General features: G+C 37.3%; 1 protein-coding gene across 18 annotated transcripts in view; it reads left to right on the plus strand.

Annotated features, from left to right (window-relative positions):
- TENM3 (teneurin transmembrane protein 3) overlaps positions 1 to 19,326 on the plus strand; it is a 1,604,633-nt gene that overhangs the window by 1,530,813 nt on the left and 54,494 nt on the right. For 14 of the 18 annotated variants that reach the window (XM_060778662.2, XM_060778660.2, XM_060778663.2 and 11 more), the window contains 4 exons: positions 9,491 to 9,758; positions 11,592 to 11,735; positions 17,043 to 17,292; positions 17,614 to 17,634. In XM_060778662.2, the coding sequence (XP_060634645.1) occupies positions 9,491 to 9,758; positions 11,592 to 11,735; positions 17,043 to 17,292; positions 17,614 to 17,634 (683 nt within the window). The remainder of the gene's footprint in view (positions 1 to 9,490; positions 9,759 to 11,591; positions 11,736 to 17,042; positions 17,293 to 17,613; positions 17,635 to 19,326) is intronic. The other 4 variants (XM_060778665.2, XM_060778666.2, XM_060778668.2 and 1 more) reach the window with 1 other exon arrangement.

Genomic DNA, 19,326 nt, shown 5'->3' on the forward strand with positions numbered 1-19,326 from the left:
TCTCCAAAGACTGCTCTCTTTCCCCAACTCGCTCTAACTACACAAAAGCTTGTGCTTTTTTATTACTCTTTAGCTACTTCACCCTGGCTTGCAAAGTACTCGATAATGGCCAGGTGGTTGAGTCCTTAACGTTTGTTGCTTCTGATATGGTCCTGATTTTTATAATCACTTATTGTCACTTCAAAAGTGATAAAGCTTTAAAACAAATATGACAAGAAGTAACCATGTGGACAACTTCTCACAAATGCACTCTGTTCCTCACTAGTATGCATGTATATACATAAAAACAATATGGTAATTAATATGTCCCTCTTTCATATTGATCTCTAGTGTTCGTTAAATAGCTGAATATGCAGACTGGAACCGTCTTTATTTTTAAGCGGAAAATTCTACAGAGAATTAATTTGAAATTTGCAATATTAGGGATCTAGGAATGCAAAGTATTTGCCAGCATATTAAAATATACAGTATTTCTTTCAGCATGTTGCTTTCACACTACACGGTTATAGCTTTGTGTTTCCTCTTGAACTATCTTGGTTTCATTCTGTGGAATCCTGGGTCTAGGGAGGAGTATTTAGAATACTCACCTACCCTCTCACCAGACAGGGAGCTCCTGGATCTCACAAGATACAAACACAGCAAGCAGAACTATAATTGTGCAGCATGAAGGAGTACCTAAAATGATTGATTACATGGGGCTGTTATTTCAGAGTCACAAAACATTATTCTTCAAAAATTGTGGTGTAGACTAATAATGTCCCCACTCTTTTAAGATGGTTTGGTGGAAGAGGATGAAACATAATCATTAATTAATGTAGACTAAAAGCCTAAAGAAAAATACCAACTAATTATCTGTCACTGTTGTTCTCTTGCCTTTGAATACTGCAGATGAGATCAAAAGTTAGTTTCAAAATACAACCCTTGGCAACACAACTTTAGATTTTGGTGTTAGCTGATGAACTGTCTTACAGTCATGACTATAAACAATTCAAATTAATAATTCACAAAGCACATAATAAAAGGCTTTGAAATAAAATACTGTTTTAAAAGAAAAGTTAATTGTTACACTTTGATACTACTTCAACTGTACTGATATGAGAATACTTTGTCATGTAGGTATTCTAGTATATCAGGTTAACTTTGGGGGGGGGGGGAATCCAAATGCAGTCTGAGTATCTCTTATCCAAAATGTGTGCAGTGTCTTCCAGATTTTGGAATGTCCATATTTGCATATATAAACACAATGAGATACCAAGTCTAAACATGAAATTCTTTGTTGTTTCATATACGCCTTATAATATATTATAACATAAAGGCGACTTTATGAACAATATTTTAATGAAGCAAATTTTGTATAGATTGAACCATCAGAAAATAAAGGTGTCATTATCACAGCCACCCATTTTGAATGTAAGGGGATATTTCCCTTTTATTCCCTACATAGGCATAAGTCCTATCTTTCATAGTATGTTACACATCTAAACCAGAATATAACCCATAATTTTTTTGTTTTAATCTCTGATGTACAACATATTATATTAAACTCTCTCACTAGATTCACTGGGAAAGCTGTACAATCTCAGACCATTATCAAAATTAGGTTTCCAAATTCTTCAGAGTGTAGTTTTCAAATAAATAATCAAACAGGACATACATTGATAACACAATCCAACAATATATATTTCTTGGTGTCTTGGTTTTTAAGCCTGTTCCTGGGTTATTTGGGGTGCTAATTCAGAAAAATTGCATTTGATAGACCACATCAGCTCTAGTTTCTTAGATATGGTTATTATGGCTTTCTGTGGGCGAGCAGATGGCAACTAGTGGATGGCATATGTTTTGTATCATAAAAACTTGAGCTGATAGAGAACATCTAGTGCCATTTTGGTCATTGTAAATGGGACCACAGTCTAATTCGCCCTCGCTTTCTCGTTAAAATGGTTCTGTTTATTTCTACTTTCTTTATGAATGCACTTTACCATTTTTGCCTCTATTCTAAATACACTATATCTGGGCAGGTGTAGTACAAAAACTGTATAAAGATATGAGTTCACAGTTATTATAGATACCTGAGCGAAGGTATGGCTAGCTTTCAATTAGTGTTGATGAATTTAGGTTGGAGAAAAACAGCAATAGTACTTCAAGACAGAAATTGTTACTTTAGTATTCCTCTGTAGATATATTGTGTTGGATCATGAGAACCATAAACAGAAGCAATGGTGTGGGAAGTTTCCTTATCTTTCCCAGAATTTCCCAGAAAGATTTTACAGGAGGATTCACTTGAACACTATAGGTGACCTATGAACAAGAGAGAATCACCCAAAATAAAGCAAATGTACTTTGCTCTCAGACCCTTTACCTTATTGTTCTGAAATCTTCTGATATTTGAGGGCCTGCAGACTTCTGGAACTGGAAGAAAGACAGAATACAGTACTAACAGATTGGGCTACAGCAGAGGTTCTCAAACATTTTAAGCAGAGGGCTAGTTCACGGTCCCTCAGACTGTTGGGAAGTCAGGCTGCACTTAAAAAAAACATGAATTAATTCCTATGCACATTGACTATATCTCATTTATAGTGTAAAAAAATAAAGAACAATACAGTATTCAAAATGAATAACAATTTTAACCAACATAAACTCACAAGTATTTCAATGAGAAACCTGCTTTTGGTTGGTGAGATAGTCAAGTTAATTAGGATGGTTGTTGTGTACCTTCAAGTTGTTTCCCTACCTTTGATCATCAAGAATGGTCTCTTCTAAGTCACAGTAAAATATATGATGAATATGGAAGAATGCATAGACTATGGAGATTTGAACATTTTATTTAAAATTTACTTCCATGGAATTAAATAATTTGTCTCAATCAAGGACTCCAGAAACAGCTAATGCTTAATGCTCTGCTTTCGCATTCTTACAGAACTCTTGGTATCTGCTAGAGTTTGGTTCCAGGACCCCCTGTGGATACCAAAATCCATGGATGTTCAAGTTCCATTATTATGGCATAGTAAATTGGTGTGCTTTATATAAAACGGCAAAATTAAGATTCCCGTTTGGTTATTGTCTTCAAATGTATGAATCTGTAGATACAAAGGGCCATCTGTATAAGATATAATTCTAGCAACGACACGATCTTAACTTGCTTGCTAATGACACTGCCTTCCTTCTCATTCTGAGGCAGCAGTATTTAAACAGTGTGCAAGAAAGTAAGGTTAGGATAAATTAAGCATCCCAAGGATTTGAGAACTGGAATGCAGACAAGTGAGATAGTCCATAGAGCTCCAATTATCAAAAATGGTTTTAAAAAATCAAGCACCTGAAAATATACATTTCTAGAAACCCAGATACATGAAATAAAGATAGGTTAAATAACTGAAGGTGGCTTTGTTTTTTTTAAAAAAAATATAACAAAGCAGGACCTGAAAAATTGGTCAGAATTAGATCTTTAATGACTCAGACATAACTGCAGCTGTAAAAATGAAGGAAGTGCCAAAGCTAACATTTATATTCCAAGTATTCCCAATCATCCTCTCAGGATATATCACCAATTGACGAAAGGTGTTCAACAGTTTTAACTTTAAAGGCAAAAGATTGAAAGTGGCCAAATCCCCAATGTATCAGGAAATTTCACAGGTGCAGGTGCAGTCTGGTTCTATGTAACATTACCAAAAATCATGACTCATTTCAGTTAAAGCAAACATTGCTGCTCCAGTGCAAGGATATAGAAAAAGCCTGGAAGCAGATCTCTTAATGGAATCATTCTCCCTCCTCTACCCTAAATTTCTTATATATCTGTGTCTTCAAGTCATCTGTTGACTTATGGTGACCAATGAATTTCATAGGTTTCTCTTAGGCAAGGAATACTCAGACATCATTTGCCAATGGATAAGTGGATGGCATAAGCTTTTATCATTCTTTTCAAAATGCATCTAAAATGTTTTTTGAAAGGAACTTTTGAAACTAATGTTTTCTGTTACGCCAATAGAGAAACTTCTATTACCTCCAGTGTAACATATTTACCTCCATTACCTGAAAACTAACTACTTACAGATAACTTTGTTACTTATAATTCATCACTTCCCTGTTCTGACTAAAACGTCAACATGAAATTAGAGAAATTAATAGTCAGTTTTAGTGAACCCTGAGTTTATATTGTTAAACATGTTTGCAGAGAGTAATCTTTATATCTGCATTAGAAACGTACAAGTATATCTTATAGTAGCAAGAATATGAAATAAAAGGGATATATATATGCTCTTCTTTAGAAAACTAGTGTCAAAAGCTCTAGGATTTGGCATTGTTAGGAAAAGTCGCAGATAGGCAATGTGATTATGAATGGAGGCAAGCATCCTTCCATTTTTTTCAGTCAACTTGTCTATGTTGACTGAAAAAAATCATACTTTATTCATAGGGGCTGTGATCCTGACACATGACATCCATGACCATTCAGTTCTTTGGGGTTTAAACAGTTTTTTAAAATCTGAAGGTTTACAAAAATTTAGACTTTTAGGTATGCAACCATCCCTCCAGGCAGCATCACTTCACAATGCCATTGGAGGAATTATAGTGGTAAACAGAACTAGTTGGTGGGAAGTGAACTTTCCTACCAGGAAGTGGATCTTTCCTGGGTTACATATTATAAATTGTTTTAAATATAAGATTTGTGTGTGTATACTTGCATATCGGTATATTAGCATTTTCACACTTCCACTTAACAGAGAGTATGCTCATAAGCATATATGATGGGAGTGAGGGAAGTGGAGCATCCATAGCTATATGCCAAAAAGCAATGCAAAGGGTTGGAAATATTGCAAAACATTCTCACCAGGGGAAAATGTGTGGCAAGTTATGGCGATCTCAGCATGATATGTGTGATGTATGTGCTATTAATAGTGTCATTGCAGGGCCAATGTGGATAGTGGAAATGCTGTGCCAAAAAGAAGCCCATAAGCAAGGCCTAAGACAGATATTGTGGCTAAAAGTTCCCAATGCAAAGTTATTGCAGAGATATGTTAATTCTTGAAAGAATGTTTAAAAATTTCTAAGGGAAATATTTTTCTTTAGTTGTACTACATTATTATAAAAGCTTCCTATTTCATTCTGTTACTTTTTTATATACAGGCAGTCCCTAAGTTACAAACATCCAAGTTAGAAACAACTCACAGTTAAGAACAGGGGTGAGACAACAGAAAGTGATAGAAATCTACTCCTAGGAAGAGAAATTCACTCCTAGAAGAGTTATAGGGAAATGCTGGAAACAAGTTTTATCACCAATACTTGTTTCCACAACAAGCCAAATTTTTCAAAATCCAATAATCACAAGGACAGAAAGTCACTGTGACAATTCATTTGTAATGTATTGCTTTTTAAGCCTTCCCTTCTACCCTGAAGGTTTGCAGAAAATCTAGATCTTCTGAACAGGGGCACAGACAGCAAAACAATCACCACAAAGGTATTAACCCTTCCCTATGCTATCCAAAGTTTGTGTGTGTGTGCACATGCACACACACATATATATGGAGTTACACTTTAAAAAGATACCTGTTTCAACTTACATACAAATTCAGCTTAAGGTCATACCTACAGAACCTGTCTTGTTTGTAACTTGGGGACTGCCTGTATATTCGTAATGCTGTTAGTTGCTTGCATATATTTCATAAGATTGAAAGAAAGCGTTCATTGTCTTTTTAAAAAAAACCACGCAGTAAACTAACTATTTTAACCACTTCGTATAGAACACCTTATATAGGAACAAGATTAAGCAGTATAGATATTTTTGATAAGTACTTATTCATCTAAGAATAATCTCAAGGAAGCTTTTTGAATTGATGGGCAATATGTGAGGTTAAGCCAACCTAGATTTGGCTACCAGCTGAGTGGTCAGACTGACTAGATATGATAGGAGATGTAACACTATACATCTGGAGAGCAGCAGATTGTTTTAAGATAATTCCTCTACAAAAACTTTTGTGTCTCAAAGATACCACAGGGTTCTAATATAAGAGCTAGCTATGCTGTATGCGGCTGATTAGAGCTACTCTTCCAGCAACATCTGGAAGGCCAAACATTTCCCACACCTAATTTAAGAAATTCTGAAAAAACGGCTTCCCCAACATGGGAACAACCAGAAGACGAAATTATACTTTATGCAACTCTGGAATAGATTGTATATACATTAAATAGTTATGTAACAATAACTGTTACTGTAGTTAACAGCCTAGTACACTTTTCTCCCAAAGTTAGAGGGAATAAAATACATAAAGACAATAAACACAACATGCTAAAAATGTAGTAATAATTTGTTGTTCATTCGTTCAGTCGTCTCCGACTCTTCGTGACCTCATGGACCAGCCCACGCCAGAGCTCCCTGTCGGCCATCACCACCCCCAGCTCCTCCAAGGTCAGTCCAGTCACTTCAAGGATGCCATCCATCCATCTTGCCCTTGGTCGGCCCCTCTTCCTTTTTCCTTCCACTTTCCCCAGCATAATTGTCTTGTAGTAATAATAATAAATGTTTATTGATTAGTCCTTAAGCCATATCACAATACCAAACCGAACAACAACAAAGCTTGATAAAACTTGATTACACAAAATGCTAAAAATGTAGATATGTTTCTATTAGTATTAGCTATATTCACATTAGCAAAATAAAATCTAAAATGAAGGAATGGTGGACCACACTTTAAGATTAAAATAAATGAAAAGTATGTGGCAGAATGTTTTCTTAAAAATTTTCTTACTTTATTAAGATTACTAGCTTGGGGACCCGGCAGTGCTTGAGTTATTTGAGGAAGGCATTGTTTGTCTGTGCTCAAAGTTTAGTCTAGATCCAATGCTAGCTGGTTCAGTGACAGCGGATGAACTACAACTCCCATGTGCAGGTCCTATTGTCGATGGTTCATCATCCTCCAAACTGCACGAGGATGTAGAGTGGGCCAAGGGGGCTCTGTGTGCCAAGTTTGGTCTTGATCAGTCATTGGTTTGGGTTGCAGTGATCTCAAGAAGTGTGTGAAGATACTACAAGTCCCATCATCCATGGTCTGAACCTTTCCAAACCACACCAGAATGTAGAGTGGGTCAGGGGCTCTGTGTGCAAAGTTTGGTCCTGATTCGTCATTGGTGTGGGTCGTAGTGGTATCAGAAAGTGAAAGAAGGTATTGCAAGTCCCATTGTTCATGGTCCATCCTCCTCCAATCTATACCAAGAGAGTTCTGTGTGCCAATTTTGGTCTTGATCAATCATTGGAGTGGGACAGGATGTAGAGTGGGTCATGGGGGCTCTGTGTGCCACGTTTGGTCCTGATTGGTTATTGTTTTGGGTCGTAGTGGTATCTGGAAGTGAGTGAAGGTACTACAAATCCTATTATCCATGGTCTGTTATCCCCCAAACCACACCAGGACGTAAAGTGGGTCATGGTGGCTCTGTATGCCAAGTTTGGTCCTGATCGGTTATTGGTTTGGATCACAGTGGTCTCAGTAGTTTAGTGAAGGTACTATAAGTCCCATCGTCCATGGTCCATCCTCCTTCAACAGCACTGGAGACACCACTGATTTATGGAGAAGAAATATAACTTATATGTGTGTTTATAATTGTTTTTCAGTTCTTTGATTTTCTGCTATTAATTTAAAGCTTCCTCCGCCCACTTTCAATTTTAAATTGTGACTGACAATATATTTTAGATGGCTTTCTTTCTATTTTAACTATAAGGGTGGAAAACCAAGAAAAGGAAAGAGGAGATAATGAGCATCATTTACTATTTTTCCATCATGATGAACTGGTTTTCTGTCTCTTCAGGCTCAGGCTTGGGGGTTTCAGATTTCCAGTTGCCTTCCTGTTTGTCCTTATATTCTAGAATTATTATTGTAATGTGGAGCACAGCTTTTCAGGGTGTATGCACTACACACAGAGATAATTAATGTTTTGCGATTTTCCTGCTAAATATAGAGTACAAAATATTTTCCACAAAGTTTGCTTCCCAACTGAGTCCTAGGTTTTTTTTTTAAGTTTTATGCTTTGAGCTAATTTAAATACATTAATCAGTGCATAGTTATTACTGTGCTTTATAATTAACAGACGCATCTTTACTCAAGATTCTTGTAAGATTATGCTTGTATTTCAGATTTTTGAACTGTTTAACGTGTAATATTGCTGATGTAATAAGCCATGGTTTAAGAGGTCAGGAATGATCAATATACTTCCATAGCCTGAATCGGTATGAACGAAAATGATTTGTATTATTCGGTGGGCCATTTTATATAATTTCCAGAAATGGAACAGGATGGAGGAAGCCGAAAAGCCAGGCAAAACGGATTGAGGAAAAAGGTGTTAAATAGAAAGGAGTTAAATCTGCAATATACCAGAGGCAGGAATCTACCCTGTCTTTTGTCTTTTCTCTCTCCCGAACAGCAGTGTTTTTTTTTTAAAGCTTCATAGGCTCGTCCTCTAGAGAGGGCCTTGCTGGGAACTCACTTTCCCAACAGCACTTGCTTGGGGGGGGGGGGGGCATTAAAAAGTTTCTCTCAGAGCATTATGGGAGTTGAAGTTATTTTCTCTCTCTTTTTTTCTCGGTCAGTAAAAAGCCTGGTTGTGTCCATGCACAGATTGGCTGAGACTGGACACAACCAGTAACTACAACTCTCAGAACCCTCTCATGGGTTTGTTTTATTTTTTTAAATGTTATGGTTGAAACTTAAAATAATTCTTTAAAAATCAGTAGATTGGTGAATTGTTTTGAAACTTGACAGGCCTGCAGTTGTAAATGGGGTCTAAAACTGAGGTAGGTTTCATGCAGATAGGCTTTAAAATGACTGAAGACTGAGCCTTTAAAATTCCCCATTGTAGCCAAAGGGTCAAATCTTTGCCGAATGAAAATGGCAACGCCCCTCCCCTTTCGAGTAACTTCCCAGTAAACAGAATGAGGGGTCAGCTGGCAATGGACCCCGAAACAGGATGCCTTTTGACCAAATTGCACACCGCTAATTTCCATCCTGCTTGAATTACTAACCAGACTCGAAAACCAGGTTCACATTTTGCTTTAAGATTCTAGCTGATGAATTACAATTTAAACAGTCCAGAAGCACTGTACTGATTCTGTAGACATACCTAGGTGGCAAGGAGAGGGAGATGCACATATCCAAAATCTATTCTTCGGTTCTTAATAGCTTAGGAAGCTAAAATTGTTATATACATACCAGCTTATTGCCTTCAGAAGATCTGAGATTCCAATATTCTGTAGTGAGTTGTGGGGAACCATCATTATTTTCCAGCATTGCTCCAGGGATTGATTATATTTGTAAAAAATTTGCATACATTCTGCCTAAAAGATTGTAGGTCATACTTCAAAAGTTTTTCTTGTAAAGGTCCAAGTAATGTAAGTTTTGCTTTAATAACATTATATTCTTATAGAAAATGTATTTAATTCATTTTCTTATCACAAATACAATATATTAGTGGCAAATTTATGCTCTTCTGTCCACTTTTCCTCGTACTACAGGTACTACATGAAGAAACCACAATCCCAGGAACTGATTTGAAACTGTCATATTTAAGCTCGAGAGCTGCAGGGTACAAATCTGTTCTTAAGATCACCATGACGCAGTCAGTGATACCATTTAATCTAATGAAGGTTCATCTCATGGTGGCCGTGGTGGGAAGACTTTTCCAAAAATGGTTCCCTGCATCTCCAAATTTGGCTTATACATTCATATGGGATAAAACCGATGCGTATAATCAAAAAGTCTACGGTTTATCTGAAGCTGTTGGTAGGTTTTATTTGTTCTTGGATTGTCTTCCTTATTTGCTTGCTTGTATTAGCTAGAAAATATAAAGAGAACATTTTGGAAAGGAAGTATTACAAGGGAATTCTATTTCATTTGTAATTATTTCACCTGACTAACATCTGCAAATAACTGACTGTAGAAGTTTGTGTGGGTTGTCAGATCGGACACAGTGAGGCATGAAAAAAACTTATTTTCGCTGTGTTTTTCCCCAGGAAGAAATGTAAATTGCCTGTGGTTCTTTTTTAATATAATATATTTTCAATTGCTTTGTATTACTATTCGGCATTTGATGTTTGTTAACCATACAAGACCTTTAAATTATTTTATGGAGGCATATTTATATCATATATATAACTTCGAGCTGTAATCATTCAGTGCAATTAATTGACTGAACCTTCAGTCAGGGTTCCTAATTAACCGCAAGAGGGAAAAACAAGCAAAATTTGTCATGGACTATGTAGTCTCTGACGGCTTCCTCCTTCTCTATTTGCTGCACAGGAACTTCACATTCAAAAAGACCAATCAGGAAGCTGGATTGGTTTAGGAAGCCTAGGGTTGCAGAGTAGAATCTACAGCACATCCTCTCCTGGTTATAGAGAAGGGAGCAGGACAACACTACCATAGTCCATTTTTAAATTCCCCACCACCACCTTTGCCTATATAACATAAGATTTACCAAGCTAGAGGGTTAATGTATTTGGACATTGATCTGGATCCAGGTCTTGGGGTGGGTAGGTTTACGCATTGGGGGCAAGACATTGGTCCAGCTAACAGTATCTTCAAGCTGGACTCACTCCCTGGTGGCAGGAGGCATTACACTCAGAAATTCACAGTGTGCCCAAAGCCATTCTCATGGATTTTCCTAACAGACAGTTTAGGTTGGGCATTGATTGACAGACAACACACTCATTAACAATGCTCTAGTTTCCATGCAAAAGCCAAAAATGGCACTGACGTTTTAATCAACAAAAGTGTTGATAATGTATTATTTATTTTGTCTCTCTCCTCCTTCTGGGGGACTTGTGCTTTATTCTTAGGGACACACACAGGTCTTTCTGTCAACACAGCTGTCTTTCTATGACCAGAAGTTTCTGTTCATAGAATAAAAATGCTGGATATGACTTTTTTATTATTATTGTCAACTATAAAGTTATGCTTGAAGTTTGGTTTTGGAACTCTTTCCAAAGGCATAATAATGTTAAGCTTCACCAGTATAAACAATAGTCTTGTCATATTTTTAAAGATTAGTAGGTTTATTTTGCTACAGGGTTTGTATTCATAAAACGGAAGTGCATTTGATGCATTCGATACAGTAAACGATGTATAATCCTCAATAGCTTGTGACATAACAAATTTTGTTAGTCTTCAGGGTGTTGCAAGATTCTTTGTTGCTTTTCATTTTAAAACCATACTGAGTGCAGGCAATTTGATGAATATTCCAAATATGATTAATAATCTTATTGGTAAAAAAGAGCATTATAATTTATTAATATTTTTGTTGTTGTTTGTCAGAATAGTTTTCATTTCTTGGCTAGTATTTACTTATGTGGCTATGGCTAACAAAATTTAATTTTAAAGTTGAAGGGATTCTGATGGAAGTGGGATCCAGTGAAAGTGGCCTATAAATTAACTTTTTAAAATATAGTTCTTTAAGATTTTGTAATGTGCACTCACAAAAGGCAATGGTTAAATCTGATACTTAATTGCCCCATGTAGTTCATATTAATGAAACTGAAATATTGACATGCTGATTCTGAATATAAAATGTTTAAGCTGTATAAGATTTTAAAAAAACCAATTCTTTTTTAATTCCAGTTTCAGTAGGCTATGAATATGAATCTTGTTTGGATCTAACATTGTGGGAAAAACGGACAGCCATTTTGCAAGGATATGAACTGGATGCCTCCAATATGGGTGGCTGGACACTGGATAAGCATCATGTATTAGATGTTCAAAATGGTAGGTTTTATGATTCTTACAGTACAACCCAATGAATGTCACCTAAAAAGTACATTCCCAGTGACTGTGTATATGACACTAGCCTTAATATTGATTTTTATTAAAATATTATTGACTATTATATTTTTAGTTAACTTGGTTAATTTATCATCTTATGCACATGAAGGCATGGCGTTCAAATTAATGAATCTCCCAAGAATTTCACTATTAATTAAAGATAAAGCTGGAAACATAATTCTAGGCCAGGAATGTCAAACTCATTTTCTCCGAGGGCCACATTAGCCTTATGGTTGCCTTCAAAGGGCTATTTGTAGTTGTAAGATTGTTTAAATGTTACTTTGTTTCCCTGGCATTGAAAGCCTCGCAGGCCACATAAAATGTGTTTAACATATGTGTTCTAGGCTGTAGTAATCATGTAGCCTTCCAGATATTGGGTTGTTGTAGGTTTTTTCGGGCTATATGGCCATGGTCTAGAGGCATTCTCTCCTGACGTTTCACCTAGTGACCTCACTACCTCTGAGGATGCTTGCCATAGATGCAGGCGAAACGTCAGGAGAGAATGCCTCTAGACCATGGCCATATAGCCTGAAAAAACCTACAACAACCCAGTGATTCCGGCCATGAAAGCCTTCGACAATACACTTCCAGATATTGTTGACCTGCATTTCCCAGCATTCTTTACCACTTACTATGCTAACGAGGGCTGCTGGAATGTGGAGTCCAAAAACATCTGGCAGTCCACCTATTTCTCTCCCCTGTGGCCATCTAAAGACCAAAGAAATACATGTCTTTTCATGCAAGCTACTCTGCTATTTATTTTTCTTATCTTAATTTTCTTGTCTTATTATATCAGCCTTCTTTCTTTTCCCTAATCTCTACATTTCTTCTTTTTACTTCCAGGATTTTTAGCTCAACCAGTATGTGAATGCATTTTATATATCTGTTGCTTGTTAGGCTTATGTATGAAATTCATTACTACTGTTTCTACCATTTCTTTTGTGCCTTTCGTTTCTTTGGAAGCACGAAACAGGAAGCCCCCTCCCCACACGAAAATCTGCCCGACACAAAAGCCTGCTTTCATGTGCATCCAAACTTGCCTCCTTGCCTTGGAAAGAGAGTGTGTGTGTGGCGAGGTGTGCAGGCAGGCAGGCAGGTCTGGAGCTCTGCCTCAGGCACGCTCCAGGCCTGCCTGCACACTCTGCCATGCACATACACTCACTGAGAGTGTTGCAGTGTGTGCAGGCTGGCCCAGAGTGCACCTGCAGCTGAGCACAGGCATGTGCGCTTTCCAGGCCTGCCTGCACACCCAGCTACATGCACACTCTCTTTCCAAGAGAGTGTGTGTGGCAGGGCATGCAGGCAGGCCCAGAAAGTCTGCACGCCTGCCAGTGCCTACAGCCAAGCGCCTCTCTTACTCTAGAGTAGAAACAGGAGGTGCCAGGTAAGAAGAATACACGCTGGGAAGGGGAGCCAGCGGGTGGGAAGCCCCCCCCCCCCCCGGTCCAATTTTTGGGCCCTGAAATTAAATAATCGAAAACAACCCACCCAGTTTTTGGAGGCTTACAAAAAACAAATTTGGACCCCCAACGGGACATGAAACGGAACAGTTTCCCCCGAATGCACATGTCTATTGCTTCATTGCTTTAGGATTAGAATCTGCACATGTCCAGAATGTATGCAAACTGTTTAGGTAAAGGGAGCATGCATCCAACAATGCATATAGTTTTTAAATGCTTAACCGAAAAGGTGTACCATCATTCCACCACATTTGAGATTTTGATTTCTGCAGATATGATTACGCATGGACCCCAGGAGGCATGGAGTTGATTAAAAATGTTCTCTCTAAGAATCTCTATATCATCCAGTTTGATTCTGTTATCAACTTCTTCTAGTCATGCTGAAGGACCTAGAAATTTCAAAAATGAACACCTTTCTAGGAATCTCTGTGTCCTTCAGTGTGATGCTATGGTCATCTTCCAGCAAAAGTTGACCATAGAGTTGTGCTGGAAGACCTAGAACAGTGGTTCTCAACCTGGGGTCCCCAGATGTTTTTGGCCTTCAACTCCCAGAAATCCTAACAGCTGGTAAACTGGCTGGGATTTCTGGGAGTTGTAGGCCAAAACACCTGGGAACCCACAGGTTGAGAACCACTGACCTAGACATTCCTAATTGCACTAATTCACAGTTTTTCACTTTCACAGAGGCCGTATGTGCCTAACCCCAGTGAATGTGGAGGGCTGACTGTAGATTTTTACAGGAGAGGGAACAAACTCATCTTGAGTTAAAATGGAATGAGCAAAAAAAAAATTCATCATCACCACTCCAAAAATAAAACAGAAATTGTTTCCAGTCCTTGTGGGGAGAGTCTGGCCTAAATCAAATTGCTAGTTCTAATTAGAGTAAGCTTATTGAATTTCAGTAACTGTTGACTTACCATCTTTTATTGTTTCAGTTGGTCTACACTAATTGTAAGCTCTTAGCATAAAACTTTCCAGTGATTTTGCTGAACTGTGGTTTTATATAGAGTTGAATGGGCATATGTTTCTTTGATATCATTGGGATAAGTGTCCAAATAAACATATCTGAACTATGAGGATTTTAAATAAACAGTTTGTTTGAGGCATTGGGAGCTTCATAATTTTTCAAGTTGCGAAAATATGTTGAGAACTTCCTTAGCAGCATGGTTCCAGCTGCAATTACAATGTAATAATGATAATATGTGTATTTTCTGCCACCTTCAAACAAAATTCAATAAAACATTGCAAGTTACATGGAAGTAATAACTCTGCTATCACTGGAATGCTGCCAGTTTTCAGAATGAAATATGGCGGCTATTTAACTGCAGGAGGCTGTGACACATAGGAAAAAAGTACTTGAAATTAGTTTAGCAAAGAAAATGAATGATCCTCGTGCTCATTGAATATTATGTAATGGAAGTTAGGGCAGGTGGAAGAGATTGTCTCATATTTAAGGCAGGCAGAGACATCAAATGTTATACTCTTGCTAAGAGATGCCATCCTCTCTGTGCTGAATTACAGTAAAGAAAGACAACTGTCAGTTGCAGAAATGTGCAGAAGGCCAAGGATTGCTGAACTTGACTAAAAGCTGATTCACACAATCATGGGCTTAGTTACCACTTAAGAGAAATTTTATCATATGAATGTATTACATGTCATGGGGGTGTGGAAATAAATAGTATGTCATTGAGAACTAGCATTTCAACCTATTATTAGGGCTGGCACTAAACAGCTTATGATATGTGTGTATATGAGTGTTTTTCTCTCGTTAGATAGTGTTGTTGAACTGGTGAATCCGCTATAGCACTTAAATTTTTGCCCAGAAGTTGGTTTGACAAGTAATGACTTCTCAAAGTGATACCTGTCTAATTGAATAAATGAAGTGGCTAGTTGTAATGACAGTGTGGATGAGGTGGGGAAATTTATTCGCAAGGGAGCAAAGGCAGTGACAGGTGTTTACGCAGACACCCTGAATCACTGCCATAAATATTCTAATGTTCATCTTTCTTCCCGTAGTAATAGAAGAGAGATGTGGAGGGGCAATTTTTCAAAGTAATGACAGAATAAATCAGGTGCCACGGTGCTGCGTGCTGACTTGTATGATACCTCTGATGAAAATTATAGAACTCAGCTATTTCAGCAAAATTATGGTTTCCTGATTGTCATAAATGATGTAATCGTAGGAGGGGGATTTTGGATTCCATTAGTGCATTCTCATTCTCAGAGTTCACCGGAAAACATATTCCATGTGGAGTTATGATGCAGGCTTATTTATGTGGCTTTCTTTGTATGTTTTCACAAGCCATTTTCCTTTCCCCATATTTCATATAATAGGAATCTTTTGATAGTTGTCTCTTTGAGATTTCATGGCAGTGAAAAAGTAATTGACGCTGCCTAAAGAATATGGTATGCTTCTGGAAAACATTTATTCATTTAAAGCCATCTTAAGAGAGTGGCCTTGATGTAGAAAAAAACTTCCTAAATGTATTTTAACATTTATTCCAGAGGGAAAGCATCATTAGCTCTAGTACTGTGTTTGAAATGTTGTACACTCAGTCAATAAAACAAATATTGCTATATGATACAAAGTGGTGTGCGGTTTGTGTGGATTCTACCATACTGAGATTTACTGTGAAATGAGTGTAACAATAATAGCCGGCAGTTCTTGCAGCAGACCTTGATTGAGTCATTGATCTGGATAATAATGAGGATAGTGGTCATGTCTAACAGAATATACTTCTAGCTGTGAAAGCCTAACATTAGGCACATATACTGCTTTCCCACATTTCCTGTGAAGGCCATAAAATGATGCTGGCGTAGTACTTTGTCTTTTCTCAATGATCATTGATGCCTTGAAGCAGAACTAGGTTTAAAGGGCAGGTGGCCTGTCAAAACATTTTTGTTGCGTTTGACATAAGGATGTAGAACTGCTGATACAGTATAAAGCCAGGCTGTGCCTCCAAAAGTAAATTACTGTTGTACATTCAATAAGATCACTTTGCAATGTAAAACTGCAATGTCAGAAATCTTTTTTACCATACCAGTTTTTCATTACAAGGTTGTAGGTGTGTGATCCTTAACAACAAACATATCTGCAGTTTACGTAACAAAAGCAAGAACATCAATGCCTGCCTTCAACATTCTCACAGTTTAAGAGGGGAAAATATATGTTCTGATGTGTGCTGCTCATAAGTGGTCTTGAATGGTGCCTGGTTATGTGGGAGGGAAGAGAGGAATATAGAACTGGACTCAATCTCTAAGGATAGTCCAACAGATATTGCATACATGTTGTGATTTCATTGGATGGACTGTCAACTCTAAAAATGATGCACAATACCTGTATAGTTCCTCATGGAGCTGGGCCCACTCTATATGGCATTAAGAGTTTAATGAAGAATATATTCCCTTTTCTTTTCCATATGTATGTATCAAATAGGTTTGGATAGCTGCTTGTAAATAATGAATATTCTCCAGACCATTTTTAGATATCTTATAAGAATTTACCCCGGAATTGAGACTGGAAGGGACATGCATGGGGCCACTTTACCTCTGAATGAGCTTCAGAAGGTCTCTTTCCAGCTGGTAGCTCCAAGTTCTTGCCTGCTATCAGCTGGAATGTCAGGGGAACAACGGGAATGATGATAAATGTGTGCTCATGTTCACTCTTTGAATTTTTGCGCCATATTTTGGAAGCTTACGTTTATTTAGAAGATAGATATTTTCTGTTTGAAACTTGTCATTCTGAAAAAGTTCAATTAATCTGGGAAATCATTGTTTGTGTTTTCTTTAGGAATACTCTACAAAGGCAGTGGAGAAAATCAGTTCATCTCTCAGCAGCCACCAGTTGTTAGTAGCATAATGGGTAATGGCCGACGGCGTAGCATTTCTTGCCCAAGTTGCAATGGTCAAGCAGATGGCAATAAGCTTTTGGCTCCAGTTGCCTTAGCTTGTGGCATTGATGGAAGCCTGTATGTAGGAGATTTCAACTATGTCCGACGAATATTCCCATCTGGAAATGTTACAAGTGTTCTTGAACTAAGGTATAACTTTTCCTAATTTTGAGCACTAGTCTTCAGATAATGTTATGATGAATCATGTTTTATAGTCCTTTTGTCTCTCCTGGCATTTGAATCAGGTAATAAAAATGAAATCCTTTTAAATGAAGTTGAAGAAAAATAGGACGTTTTCAAGCATGTATTTATGCAGATAGCTATCAAAATATCTCAGTCAAAATGATTGAGCAGAATCACAATCAGCGATCTTGCCAGCTTCATTATCTATTTCCTCTTTAAATGTTTCCTTTAACTTTTTTCATCTAATACTGTTCTTTTTACTCTTCTTTTTCTTGCCTTCCCACCAAGAAATAAAGATTTTAGACATAGGTAAGCATTTTAAGTATGTTCATGCTTTTTGTTCAAAATATTTCTTTCTTTAAAGAGAATGGAAAAATAAATTCAATAGATTGAATTGCTGTAAAAGCTGTTGTGATTGTGAAAACTCTATAAAAATAGAGTGCAAGCTAAAGTCCTTTCTCCTTTTTAGTTATAGTGGTTCTATTTCATTTTAAGTTGCCTCAAGAAAAATGGGGTGCAAATGTCTGCAATTGTCATCTCCCTCTGCTTCCTCTTTCATCTTTAAACCATTGCCCCATTGTTATTTCATTAATATCCCACCATTGCAATGCCCACTGCCATCCTCATTCCTTTTTCACAATTCAGTATAGCCAACAGGGCTTTCTTGTTTCTTCATAGCATCTGAAGACTATTGCAGTTTGTGTCAAGGAAGCCAGGACACTAAATCTGGAAAATTTGAGCAGGGCTATTTATGATATGGTTACCCCATAGAGACCTCCAAGTTACTCTAAGTCAAAATCAACTTGATATCAGGTAACAGCAACAGACTTCTAATCCCAGGGTTCTCTGGGAAGTAAAGGAGAGTCATAGAGCTATAATGATGTAGTGTGAAAAGAAGCAGCTGATTAAGTCTGAAGACATTCTGCCATTCAGTGTGGACAGTTATGACTTAGATGTCAACAACACAGAACCAGATGGACCAAAATTCTGGCTCGCTGTCAAACAGCTTTTTGAAGAGAAAATTGTGAATGGCTCTATGAATTCTAGCTAGAAAAGAGAATGCATAACACTTTGTTATTCTGTGATCACCTTGTTGCTTATAGTGAAAGGAACCCCTCACCATCCCCCACAGACTACTTGGTAGGCCCAAAGCACAACATCACTGCAGTGTGGCATAATTACAGAATGTATCTGAAGAAAGTCAGGGTGCCATTCATAAGTCTTCCTGTTTTCATGTGTGCTCACTTCATCTCCACTGTCTCTCCATCCCCACTTTTTCGTTATACACAAATCCTTAAAGATCCATATTTTTTCTTATATCTATTTTTGTTGAAATTCACACAACTTTTGGTTATACTGCTTGATGTGGGCATTTCTTCTCCTTAATTGGAGAACATTTATATTCAAGAATTAATGTTTCACATATGTTGCTTTGTGTAGTATCAGCAAATAACATCCTTGCAATGGCTAAATATAACATTCACACTTATTTCAAATGGCAATTGGTGTAATCAGCTGTTTTCATATTGCATGCTTTTGATGGTCTGTTGTGTTCATTTTTAAACTGCCGTCACCTCTTCTCATTACAGCTTTGTGATACTTTACCAGTCCTTGCAGATAATGTATTTTCAGTTCACAATTTTAAATAAATTTTCTACCTAGTGTAGCATTTACTGTTTTCACAGGTCCTTCGGTCAATACATATTTTCTGTCCTTATTTTTCTCTGTCTTAGTTTCAGATAGAATTTTTCTATTAGAGATAGATTTGGAATTGTTGATTTACATTTTTCAAACTTTTATTCTGGATGTATCTTGCTATCTTATTCATGCAAGCTTTAGCTTGGCATTGGGGAGACCTATGGCCCTTTAGATGTTTATAACAGTCTCCAACGTCCTTGACCATGTCAAGTTTTAGACAGCAACAGGTTCCCCGCTCTAGAGGGCTCGAGCCAAAGTTAATTACATGCTCAGTTTTGTATGAAGTCCATTTCCTGGACTGAC

This window comes from Anolis sagrei, chromosome 5, assembly GCF_037176765.1.
Source record: "Anolis sagrei isolate rAnoSag1 chromosome 5, rAnoSag1.mat, whole genome shotgun sequence".
Taxonomy (NCBI): Eukaryota; Metazoa; Chordata; class Lepidosauria; order Squamata; family Dactyloidae; genus Anolis; species Anolis sagrei.